Here is a 13873-nt window from a genome sequence, read left to right as displayed (position 1 = left end):
GTATTAAAGTACCACTGTATTCAGAGATTGGATAATTGTTATGGGTAGTTAAATTTGGATTAATGCAAGAAGGGGTCTGTAATTAGTGATGTAATTTGTCTTTTCAGTGCTATTATTGAGTGTCTCTTTCATTGGTATTAATTAACTTCAAAATACTTAGCTGTAGCTGAAAATTCATTGCTACTGTTAAGGAAAAATATGCCAGCTTCCATTTACAGGCAATCCTCATTTAATGACCATTCTCAGTTACAAGGGTAATGAAAAAGTAACTATAAGACTATTCCTTGCATTTATAATATTTATAGGTCTGTGTAAAGCAAAGGAAAACTGCAACAGAATCATGCGCTGCAGTTTCACTTAGCAACCTCTTTGCAGTCCCAATTCTAATCACTAGACAATAACTTATTAACTTTTTAAATTTAAATATGGAGTATTGATGTTACTTCTTTGTATCTCATAGTTGATACACCATTTACTAGCTATGTAGTTGCTCTCCTGTTTTTCTAATTGGATTCATATAACTATAATAGATTCATATAACTATAAACCAAAACCAGCAGAAGTTTGGTAGTAATAGGGGTTGTTGATTTTCTTGCTAAGTACTTGTATTTCAATAAATTGTTAAGATGTCTGGCTTGGTGCAGTGTAACACTTGTTTGGCTATTGTGTTCCATAGTACCTTGTGGAATTTGGGGTGCTGCCCTCTTTGCATAAGGACATCTAGTTTATATGGCGAGATCTCTAGATCAGTGTTTTTCAACCAGTGTGCCGCGGCACACTAGTGTGCCGCGAGACATGGTCAGGTGTGCCGCGAAGCTCAGGAAGAGAGAGAGGGGGAGAAAGAAAGCAAGAGAAAGAAAGAAAGCAAGAGAGAGAGAAAGAAAGAAAGAAAAAGAGAAAGCAAGAGAGAGAAAGAAAGCAAGAGAGAGAGAAAGATAGGCAGGGAAGGAGGGAGAGATAGAAAGAGCAAAAAAGAGGAAGAGAGAAAGAAAGGGATGGAGAGGAAGGGAGAGAAAGAGGGAGAGAAATAGAGCGAAAGGGAGGAAGAGAGAGAGAGAGTTTTTGTCCAAACTTTTTTTAGCCCCTCCCCCCCTTACTCAATGTGCCCCATGATTTTGTATATGTAAAAAATGTGCCGCAGCTCAAAAAAGGTTGAAAATCACTGCTCTAGATTGCAGTCCTTAGTTTGTAGCTTGCAGTCAGAAGTGGAAAGATTGTCTCAGCCACATGCTGTAATGCAGCCATGTGTGCAGCCTCCACTTCCACAGTCTCCCCCCCACCCCGAGGAGGAGGGCTGTGTGGACAACTGTCGGTTCAGGAAGATTATGTGCAGTGGAGTAAAAACATAGCAATTTTGGTCTCTCTGTATTGAATTCCTGTAATGTTCTTGCGGATTTAAATGGTAAGGATATTGTAGATATTAGCGAGGCCCCTCAGGCGGAGACTGAGGGGATGTTCCAAGGGGAAGTTGTTGTAAGTGAGGTGCATAGTGTCACCAAACCATCAAGTGCAGTTAGTAGAAATAAAAAGAGGACACATTTACTTGTGGGTGACTGAACTGTTAGAGGTATTGATTTGGGACAGAGTAAGGATGTGGTGAAGCTGATGAGGTGTCTCCCAGGGGCCACTGCCAGCAGGGACAGGAGGCGGATTACAAATATTGTCAAGGCTGTGAGTAAAGGTAATAATGTTGATGTGGTGGTGCATCTTGGTTCAAATGATTTGTCCCAGAGAAATGTTAATGTAGTAAAAAGAGATTTCCAATGTCTAAGCGTGGAGCTCGGCAGAATAACTGATTCAGTGACTTTCTCAGAGGTGTTACCAGTTTGTAGTCAGGGGGATAAAACAACTTGTATCAGAGAGTTTAATGTGTGGTTAAGGCAGTGGTGTAAAGCTGAAGGTTTTGACTATGTAAGTCATGATGTCAGTAGGTGGGCTAATAGGGAGTTGTTTAAGAGGGATGGTTTGCATCCATCATACAGAGGTACTCGGTGAGGAGTTCAGAACTTTTTTGGACAGACATTTAAACCAGGTAAAGGGGACAGAGATATAACTGATGTGGATGATTTCTGTCTCCGACCAATGAGGATAAATCAGTTTCTGGAAGTTTATGAAAATGGAGCTGTAAATAAAATAGATGTAGTTGTTGATGATAAGGGGCAAACTAATAATGGAAATAATGTTCTGCGGGTAATGTGCACAAATGCTCAAAGCTTGAGCAACAAGCTCTGTGAGTTAATGGCCATAATATCTAGAGATAATTTGGATCTGATTGCCATAACTGAGACATGGTTTAAGGATTCTAATGAATGGGAAATATCCATACCAGGATATACATTATATAGGAAGGATAGAATAGAGAGAAGGGGAGGTGGAGTAGCCATTTATGTTAAGGAAAGTCTAAAAAAAACCCACTTGCATTGCATGCAAAATAAAGAAAGTTCTGTCATTAGAATTGGGGTGATCTATAGGCCTCCAGGGCAATCTGAGGAATATGACAACAAGATGGTGGATGAAATTACCCAAATGGCAGTAAAGGGAGATACTGTATTGTGATTATGGGTGATTTCAACATGCCTGATGTTGACTGGAATATCCCCAGTGCCCTTACATGCAAAAGTAAGAATATAGTAGAGGCCTTTACAGGAGCAGCTTGGCACAGCTGGCTGAGACACCGACTAGAGGGGAGAATATTCTAGATTTAGTTTTTACGAATGGGAATTCGGTTTCAGAGGTTAAGGTGGGAGAAAATTTAGGTTGTAGTGACCATCTATGTTTGTGGTTTGATGTAAAAACTGATTGTGAGCAATCCTATACTGCAACCAAAGTATTGGATTTCAGAAAAACAAATTTTAATGCAATGGGGGAATATTTAAATAATGAATTAAAGGGGAGGATAAAATGGCAGGAGATGTGGTTGGTAAATCCACAGTAACTAAATTTAAACATGCCTGGGATAAACATATATCCATCCTAAGATAAAATACAGAAAATAGTATAAGGGCAGACTAGATGGACAAGGTCTTTTTCTGCCATCAGTCTTCTATGTTTCTATGTTTAGTTTCATTCCAAATCTATGTTTACGGCTGGTGGTGAGGGAAAGAGACAGAGAGGTTGATTTTTTTATATATCAAGTCAAATTTTAGGAAACATTTACTATAACTTTAGCTTTACAAACAACAAAGCTATTGCTTAAGTATCAAATTCCTATAGCACAAAATTTGAAATATTGTCTACGGAGAGGGGCGGCATACAAATCTAAATAATAATAATAATAATAATAATAATAATAATAATAATAATAATAATAATAATAATAATAATAATAATATATTAAGGCATAATTTAAAAGTAGAGAAATTAAACCGCACAAATGTTTCTGATGTTAACATAATAAAGCACGTAAGATTAGCAATCTTCAGAAAAGGTTTAGTATTATTAAACTCTGAACATCATAAAAAGATGTTACAAGGCAAGAATATACAGAGCAATTAGATACATACTTACATAGGAACAAAGCATTTTCAATGTAACATGAGGTTCATAACTGAATCTGATACAAGTTTCAGAAATAGATTCAGAAAAATTACATACATTAAAATTCTCCTAATATTTCATCACCAATCACTATCTAGTAGTAATATAATTTTGTGTGCTATCTTCCAATATTTAGGTTTGATAGGGATATTTTCAAAAAAATCCCCTATTTGCAGCTTCATAAAAGGAAAACCAGAAATATAAAGTAGAAGATTATAAATTAGTCTATCTTGAATGCAAGCAATATCTTACTCAGAGGATAGTTCAGCATTTTGGCTTTTTGCCAGTACATTTTACTTCAGTTAGTTCATTTCTTTTGAAAGGCTTATGTAGCCCGATATAAGCACATACACTAATGTAGAGTTTTGCTTCTTGGACTATTTGTGAACTGACATCAGCATTTTAATTTGAGTACTATGATGAATGCCTAAAATGTGTAATGCCCTATCTGAACATTGGAGGTGTTTTTGATGTACTCTTGGAATATGTGGATAATAAACAGAATTCATCTGAATTCATCCAAATAATGAAAATATCTATGACCGAGAGAATGTGTAAAGGCTGCAAAATGAGTGGTCTGAGAAAATGAGACTGATGCTGCAATTAGGTGAGAGTTTCTATTTGTATTTATTTTTAATATTTTTAATTTGTATGTTATTATTGTAAATGGAATTTACAATTTGGAATGCAGCTATATAGTATATGAGTTTTCTAAATTATACATTTAAAAAAATTAAGGATCACAAAATCAAACTTTTTTTGAACAAAAATTCATTTAATTGTTAAGGAAAGTTAATACTAGAATTCTGGTCATGAGATAGTGGACAACTTTCTGAGTTTTACAAAGTTATTGCCAAGTGCACAGAATGTGCATTGTAGAAATAACCTGATACATTGGAAAATGTATTCTTGGTATTATCCATGAGCTGTAGTGATTGAACTACGGTAATTCTTTGCTAGTTTTGGCTATTTGCTCTGGAAGAGGTCATGAAAAGAATGTTTAGAATTGCTCTCATCTGTGCTTTGAATCTGGTGAGACATTATCTTTGACTCTTGCCCCAGACAGAAGTACAAAATTTGAAAGGAGCCTTTGAATAGATTCATTTTGTTTACCAGTTGGTCATTTCTGGTCTGGGAGGTCTTTGCTCCCAGACAAGGAAAACTCAGGCCTTGGTCACTTCCTGGTTGGATTACTGCAATATAAGAAGGCTGCCCTTGAAAACTATCCAGAAATTATAACTGATCTAGAATGCAATGGCAGAATTTTGGACTCCCCATGGTTTTCTTCTACAGGTGCAAAATGAGGTGTTATTTATCATCTTTAAAATCTTACATGGGTATGCAAAGAATGTCTCAGAAATGTTATAAATGTACAAGTACTTGATATAGGATTTAAAGTTCCGAAAACAACCTCTGACAAAGAGAGGGGATGTATAGAACCCCTCTTTTATGTTCTATGTTTGTTTTATCTTTTGTACTGACATTATGCAAAAATTTTAATTTAAAAAAAATCTTACATGGGCTAGGACCAGAATGACTTTCCCTAAAAATATCTACCTATTTTACTAAATCCAATACAGTGAGCATGCACCATGCCCTTTCTCTTAAATGTTGCTATCTAACAAAACCAAGCCAACACAGCTTCTCAGCAGCAGTCCCTGCTCTTTGTAACATTCTTCCACAAAATTCCACATTACTACTTGTTTGCCTTCCCAAAAGTCCTGAATTTCCCCACAAGAATTAGAGTTGCGTGTTTGGAAAGCATAACACAAATTTTACGTGGCTTTTAGATAATAATAATAATAATAATAATAATAATAATAATAATAATAATAATAATAATAATTAGATTTGTATGCCGCCCCTCTCCAAAGACTCGGGACGGCTCATAACAATAATAAAACAATATTACAATGAAACAAAACTAATATTAAAAACATGTAAAACCCCATCATTTAAAACCATGCAGCACACACATATCAAACATAAAATATAAAAACCTGGGGGAGGTGTCTCGATTCCCCCATGCCTGGCGATACAGGTGGGTCTTAAGTAATTTGTGAAAGACAAGGGGGGTGGGGGCAGTTCTAATCTCTGGGGGGAGTTGATTCCAGAGGGCCGGGGTCGCTACAGAGAAGGCTCTTCCCCTGGGGCCCGCCAAATGACATTGTTTAGTCGACGGGACCCGGAGAAGGCCAACCCTGTGGGACCTTATCGGCCGCTGGGATTCGTGCGGTAAAAGGCGGTTCCGGAGGTATTCTGGTCCGATGCCATGTAGGGCTTTAAAGGTCATTACCAACACTTTGAATTGTGACCGGAAACTGATCAGCAGCCAGTGCAAGCCACGGAGTGTTGGTGAAACGTGGCCGAATCTGGAAAGCCCCACGATAGCTCTCGCGACCGCATTCTGCACGATCTGAAGTTTCCAAACACTTTTCAAAGGTAGCCCCATGTAGAGAGCATTGCAGTAGTCGAACTTCGAGGTGATGAAGGCACGAGCAACTATGAGCAATGACTCCCTGTCCAAATAGGGCTGCAACTGGTGCAGCAGGCGAACCTGGGCAAACGCCCTCCTTGCCACAGCTGAAAGATGGTGTTCCAATGTTAGCTGTGGATCGAGGAGGACGCCCAAGTTGCGAACCCTCTCTGAGGGGGCCAGTAATTCCCCCCCGCCAGGGTAATGGACGGACAGATGGAATTTTCCTTGGGAGGCAAAACCCACAGCCACTCTGTCTTGTCAGGGTTGAGTTTGAGCTTGTTGACAGATGTTTGTTTTATTACCATTGTAAGCTGCCCAGAGTTTTTATAAAGATAGATAGAATCCTTTATTAGCCAAGTGTGATTGGACACACAAGGCACTATACAAATCTTTTAATTAAATCAAATTTTATCCAAACTGTCTTGTGCATTTTCAGATCTCGCCCACCTCAAATTCTGTGTTTCTATTTGTCTTTCAATTAGACTAGCACGTTCCTTTTTCAACTGCCCCAAAATTCTGCCCACTAGAAACATAGAAACATAGAAGATTGACGGCAGAAAAAGACCTCATGGTCCATCTAGTCTGCCCTTATACTATTTCCTATATTTTATCTTAGGATAGATATATGTTTATCCCAGGTATGTTTAAATTCAGTTACTGGAGATTTACCAACCACTAGTGACTTTCAGCTGCTTATGTGAATATCTAATGCATTCTATATGAATTCTCTGGTCAGATAAACTTGTATATCAAGTATTCTGCTAGCGAAGTTACAAAGTCACTGCCAAAGCTCATAAGCCATTAAGGACTAACTTAATTCAGGATGGGGCAAGCTATTCCACAAAGTGCACATCATTCAAAGACACATGCAGTTCAAGTGCTGAGGTGTGAAATAGCCTGACATCTTTTGGCAGACAAACATTACAAGCCTAGTATCTAACTTTCAGACTTGGCTTGCTGTCTATTTTCTACTTTAGATGATGAAGCAAGGAGAATTTAACAAAGATGGAGCAATAACTATATATAATGGAAATAGTAATAGAAATAGCACTTAGACTTACCGTATGTACCAGTTCACAGTGTTTTACAGCCCTCTCTATGAGATTTAAAGAATCAGCATATTTCTCCCCCCCCCAACCCCCCCGCCCCAAACAATCTAGGTTCTCATTTTACCAACCTCGAAAGGATGGAAGGCTGAGCCAACCTTGAGCCAGTTAGAAACAAACTCCTGGCAGTCGGCATATACTGTATTGGGAACTTTGAAGAGCCAGTTTGGCATAGGAGTTAAGGCAACAGGCTAGAAACTGGGAGTTCTATTCGTTCTTTAGCCATGAAAATCAGCTCAGTAACTTTGGCCCAACTCACCTCACAGGGTTGCTGCTCTGTGAGGAAAATAGGACAATAAAGGAATATTAAATATATTAGCTGTTATATGGGGGGGCGGGATAGATAAATTAATTACCATGCAGAAATTCTTGGTTTTTAAGGAAATTTAACTAAACATGTTTTATTCTTATAAACAGAATGACAGGAGTTAGGAGTGCTGGCAGCCATGAAAGGGGTGATATGCAACAAGCATCTATTAAGCCTTCTCAAATGGATTGTTTTCCTACCTTTAACAAACCAAGCCTACTAGAACCAGCTATTCACAGAAAAGATTTTAGAAATAATATTTATAATATTTATTGCAGGTATATTTACAAAAGTTTACATTACTTGGTATTCTAAAAGTCAGGATAAAATAAATTTTGAGAAATAATCTAGCAGACAGAAAGATGATTCTGTCTGAAAATAACATTAAATTTAATAGACCTGTACAATTTTTTTGGGGGGGGTGGGGTTGAATAACTATAGAATGGGGCATGTTTGATTTGATTTTTTAAACATAAAACATAGTTCAACGAAAGAAAAGAAATATAAATTATAATTGCCAAAAAGTTGGAATACAGAGCTGGCTCACATCAATAAAATTAAACTGTCCAAATTAAGGGACATAAATATTTCCATTCTGTTCTGCTCTAGTCAGATTCTATATTAAGTACTATCTAGTTTTAGCACCACCTGTTAAAAGGGATTCAGACAAATTGAAACAGATGCAAATAAACAGATTGATAGATTACTACAAACCAAATCTTACAAGAAAAAAAAGTACAATTTTTTAAAAAAATATGACAGGGACTATCTGATAATATTCTTCTAATACCTGAGGAAAGATCACATTGAGGAAGTATTTGAACCAGAATATCTCCGGGACCGCCTTCTGCTGCACGAATCCCAGCGACTGGTTAGGTCCCACAGAGTTGGCCTTCTCCAGGTCCCGTCGACTAAACAATGTCGTTTGGCGGGACCCAGGGGAACAGCCTTCTCTGTGGCGGCCCCGACCCTCTGTAGCCAGCTCCCCCCGGAGATTTGCCCCCACCCTCCTTGCCTTTCGTAAACTCCTTAAAACCCACCTCTGCCGTCAGGCATGGGGGAATTGAGACATCTCCCCCGGGCCTATACAGTTTATGCATGGTATGTTTGTGTGTATGTTTTTGCTTTTTAATAAGGGGTTTTTAGTGACTTTTAAATTATTAGATTTGTTGTATATTGTTTTATTGTTGTTGTGAGCCGCCCCGAGTCTACGGAGAGGGGCGGCATACAAATCTAATAAATAATAATGATAATAATAATAATAATAATAATAATAATAATAATAACCTGCCCTATTATTCCAGAGAGAAAGCCACAAAGCAATAGTTTTGAAATACAAGAAAGCAAATTCTACTTGAATATTAGGCAACACTTCATTCCAGTAAATGTACAGAACCAATTCCTTTGAGAAGTGTCGGTTTGCCTTGCCTGGGGAGAAGAGGCCAAACGAAAGAGGCTGTAATAGAATTACTTTGGTCTAGTGCAGTGATGGCAAACCTTTTTTCCCTCAGGTGCTGGAAGCATGTACCCACATCCATAATTCAATGCTCACACACACACACCATCCCCGTGCATGCGTGCGCGACTCCCCCGCTCTCCCATTTCCCGATTTCCAGTGGGCCCAGTAGGTCCGGTTTTTGCCACCCAGAGGCTCTAGAGCAGTGATTTTCAACCTGGAGGTCAGGACCCCTTTGGGGGTCGAATGACCATTTCACGGGGGTCGCCTGAGACTCTGGGAAAAGACAAATTTCTCCTGGTATTAGGAACTAAAGCTTCTATTCTGGGATCTTGGAACATATTTTTACAATACGACCAATCAGGCGTTTACAGTGGGGGCGTCTCTCTGACCTTCCTGCCAATCAGCTCAAAGCTTTGTTGGGAGAATTGGCGATAGACTTATGGTTGGGGGTCACCACAACACAAGGAACTGTATTTAAGGGGTCGCGGCTTTAGAAAGGTCGAGAACCACTGCTCTAGAGGCTTCCTTGGAGGTTGTGGAGGGCAAACATGGCCTCCCTCACCCTCCCAGAGACCCTGCAGAGGCCGAAAATGCCCTCCCAGAGCCTCCACCCAAGCCGAAAATCAGCTGGCCTGTGTGCATATGTGCGCTGGATCTGAGCTAGGGCAATGGCTCGTGTGCTGGCAGATATGGCTCTACATGCCAACTGTAGCATGCATGGCATAGGTTTGCCATCATGGGTCTACTGGCCAAGGCCTGAGGCTAGAAACCAGGAGATTGTAAGTTCTAGTCCCACTTTAAGCTTGAAAGCTGGCTGGATGACTTCAGCCCAATTTACCATACAGGATTCTATTAGGTATGTCATTTATAAATTCCTTCACAGAACAAAGTTTAAGCCAGTCCATTTCTATGATTCTGTAATTGCTAAGTAACTAATCTTAGAGTGGAAAGCCAGATTGGGAGCGGTGGCTGAAACCTATGAACCCCACATACTGCCAATCCCGGTTGCTAAGGATGGTAACAACGACAAACCGGAAGTGCCTTTTTCTGAACTTCCGCTTTGTTTGTTGGGCAATTTTTTTTGTCTCAGGAGCTTCAGGGAAGCTTCCCTGAAGGGGCCGGAGGACAAAAGGCCTTTTTCAAGGGCGAAAATCATCTGGGCAGCACGCATGCAGGCTGGAACTGAAACCTGGCAAAATGTCGCATGCCCTCTGATATGGATACACATGCCACCTGTGTCACACATGCCATAGGTTCACCATCACAGGTCTAGGTTGTCCCTAGAACAAAAGAATTCTACTGCTCCTTGGCATTCATGAAAGTCAACATGGTGACATGGGTGAGGGCTGGAAGCTAAAGTTGAGTTTTGCAAGTGATGTCATATTTGCATCTATAAAGTTTGCCCTGGAGGAGTAAAAGTAGAAAGTAATGTGAAGGTTTATAAAAGCAAAACAGTAATTTCCAGATTAGAAACAAGGTTAAAGCAAACAAACTTTGTCTTAGCAGTTAATTGATATGTCTCCTGATAAAAATCAGAAAGTTTTCTGCATGCATTAGACACATGTAACATCAAACACGTGAAAGATTCTTATTCATAAAATGCATTACAGAAGGTACTGTTGATCACTGCCAGTAACCATCTCAGAGTCCCTATTGCTTAGCAGATTTTGCCCCTGTAAAAGACCTTTGCAAGTAGTCAGTTGTTACTTTTTTTTAAAGTACAAGAGCATGGTAACAGCTGAAGATCAAAGTAATCACATATGCCAGACAAGAAAACTAATCCCTTACCTACCATTTTTGAAGCACTTAAGATAATATAATATCCCACCTCATTTTCAATTCAGACCAATATGTTTAACCATGAGACAAACATGCTAGATTCATATGATATGCAAAAACATGATTATACTAAATAAAGCAAGGATAAATGATTCTACAAATTATGGTTAATGATCTTTGTTTAAACCCTAGTCTTGTTATGCTAACTCAACTCCAATATAGATGGTTGTGTCATACAAATTTGGTATAAAACTTGCAGAATAAGAGAAAACAAGAAAATTTAATGTAAATAAGATAAATGACAAACAAGAACCATTACTTACATTCGTCCTATACCTTCATACATCCTCGTTTCTTCAGCCAAAGTCATGATCTCTGTGTCTGTAAGATGTGCATGCTTTTTTGTTCTGTTAAGCTGATCTATTTGTATATCTGCCAGTTTCACCTTTTGTTGGGTTTCAATGACTTTAGTTTGAAGTTCAGAAAATGCCTAACATGAAGAACAATACAAATGTAGCTATTTTTTAAAAAAAGCTGTAACAGTCTTCAGTCCTCACAAAAATCTCTGTCTTTTTATACAGGTTGTCCTTGACCTACAACCACAACTGAGCCCAAAATTTCTGTTGCTAAATGAAAAACTCACTTTGGTAAATGAATTTTGCCCCTTTTTAAGGAATTTGCTTGCCACAGTTGATAAGTGAATCACTGTAGCTGTTAAATTAAGTGAATCTGAGTTCTTCATTTACTTTGGTTATTAGAAGATTGCAAAAGGTGATCACATGATCCTGGGACATTGCAACTCTCATAAATATGAGTCATTGGCTAAGCATCGAATTTTGATCATGTGACCAGGGGAATACTGCAATAGTTGTAAGCGTGAACAATGGTTATAAGTTACTTTTTTCTGTTCTTTATAACTTTGAACAGTCACTAAATGAACTGTTGTAAGTCAAGGACTACTTGTAATGCACATTTTCATTTTTTTAGCAGCAATCTGGCTAGTCATTTATTAAAAGAGAAAACCCATGATAGCTTCAGTGAGTTAAATGCAATAGTAGCTGACATCATAAAAATGGCAACAGAGCAGACCACCTTTTGTCCCTACTGTAAAATCTTATCAACAGCACATATTATATACATATATATATATGTTATCTGATATATGTATATATACATCAGATAAATTAAAGAAACATGCAAAATATGCACCAAACAAAAAAAATATTAAAGAAAAAACCCAGAAACATTGGGTGAAAACTAACACGTATCTATAATGATAACTAACAGCAAGACAGAAATATACTCCAATCATCAAATAGTAAACTGGTATATCGTTTTTTTAATCAGATTAAATAATTCAGACAATATTATAAAAATGAGAATTGTCCACTAGGGCCTGCATCACAGCTTGAAGGATATACAGTAGTTTACTCATAAGAATATTTACCATGCATTATATAATTGTAAAACAATTCTGCTGTACATTTGCTTTTACATTCTGCAAACTCCTTTTCATACAATGTACCAAACCAATTCATACAATGTACCAAGCAAAAACCATATTTTAGTGCAATGTATGAAAAGTTTTATATCCTCCAGTTATGTATAGACTCAATGAGCTTTATCAATCTGTGGAGGTTTTTACTTGTTTTGATGGGTTAATTTATTTTTTCCACATAAAAAAGCAGATCCTGAAGATTCAAATTGGGTAACAGATTAAAATTTAAAGAGATGGAAAGTTTTTTAAGTCAAATACAGTTAACTAATGTGTTTGTCTTCCATCCAGCCTAAATGATAAATGAAACCAGACTTATAATCACCTTTTATTTTTCCAGTAGAAAGAATTATTATAATTTTGTTACAATAATTTTGATCTAGATTGGAAGAGTCATTAGATGACCAGTACTACAAATATGTCCTGGTTTGACATTGAAACTATTAGAATTACATTTTGGGACAAGTTAGCTTGGTTTGATTTGAAATACTACATATTTTCAATTTATTAATTTATTTTGATGCAATCTCTGTAGGATTAAATATGTGAATGTTAAAACATATCTCAACACACATACCCAAAACGTCTACAGCTATAAGTTTGCTATATAGATACAAAACAAAATGAAAAACATTTAAATTTCACTAGCACCTGACTAGTTTTGAAATAGAATTAAAATGCTTTCCTCCTTTTATTTTCAGAATTTGAAACAAAAGGAAATTTATAGTCAGATGTAAATAGTTTCCTTCCAAAATTTTCTTCATAAATATTCTCAAACAACAAGCAATGACACTAGCTTAAATAGAAAATGAAACATATGAAAAATAAATTGTTGCCATAATTCTGTTCATAGATAAAATGCTTCCAAATATAGATTACTGGGGAAAGGGAAACAGCTATGAAAAGTTCGTAGAGACCATTCGCCAACTTGGGAAAAGGAGAGAGATCAACATGAACCTACCAAGCAGAATTGGGTGATATTCTAGGAAATCACCAGGCATCGCGCTCGACCCGAAGGATCAACCGAGAATAATCTGTTAAATATTAAGAAGTCTGATATTCTTGATTCAGAAGTGCCTACAATTCCGAGAAGACCTAGAGGCGACACCAACCATCAACACCCAAACTGTTCTGATAATGGGCAGCAACCACCCTAATTTCCAAATCCCCCTTACTTTCAGTCAACTCTCAGCCCTATATTTATTTTCTTTACCTTTTTCAACTCGAGATCCACGGGCGCCGCCATTTTAACTGGTACAAAACCAGCTACGCATGCGCATTATGCAACAGCTTTAACGGACGGCATAACGGTCCTTTGTTCCTGTTCAGTCGAGACATGCGTAGTAGGGGGATCGATAGGTGAAGGCTAGTTTACAGAGAATCGCGTTTGGATTTTGTCTCCTCTTCTGCTTACCCGCAAATTCACCCTATATCATTCAGTTGGCGGTCCTGTCAATAAAAATACACAAGCTTTTTTCTCTTTTGTGTCAAAATAACAGCTCCTTCACTGGTTCCCATATAAAAAACATTGTATATTCCGTTAACAGTCGCTCTCCAATATTGGTTTAACACCGCGAAGCGACCTGTTCCACTTCTCAGCTTTCGTGGCGTTTTGCCGGTAGCAAGTTATATGGGCAATAAATGAAAGCAATCTTGGAAGTTCAGACTGGTTCACCTTATATTCATGCTAAGTGTGATAAGCTGGGACTTA

The 13873-nt window shown here is 37.9% G+C and overlaps 1 protein-coding gene across 1 annotated transcript in view; it reads right to left on the bottom strand.

Annotated features, from left to right (window-relative positions):
• PFDN1 (prefoldin subunit 1) overlaps positions 1 to 13481 on the bottom strand; it is a 36465-nt gene extending 22984 nt beyond the window's left edge. Inside the window, exons 1-2 of the mRNA XM_070749056.1 lie at positions 13376 to 13481; positions 10991 to 11157 (exon numbers count right to left, since the gene is read on the bottom strand). Coding sequence (XP_070605157.1) covers positions 10991 to 11157; positions 13376 to 13408 — 200 coding nt within the window. The 5' untranslated portion in view covers positions 13409 to 13481. The remainder of the gene's footprint in view (positions 1 to 10990; positions 11158 to 13375) is intronic.
• Positions 13482 to 13873: the final 392 nt, after the last annotated feature.

The sequence above is a fragment of the Erythrolamprus reginae genome, chromosome 3 (genome assembly GCF_031021105.1).
Source record: "Erythrolamprus reginae isolate rEryReg1 chromosome 3, rEryReg1.hap1, whole genome shotgun sequence".
Lineage (NCBI taxonomy): Eukaryota > Metazoa > Chordata > Lepidosauria > Squamata > Dipsadidae > Erythrolamprus > Erythrolamprus reginae.
Note: the sequence above shows the minus strand (reverse complement) of the source record. Positions and strands in the feature narration are given on the sequence as shown.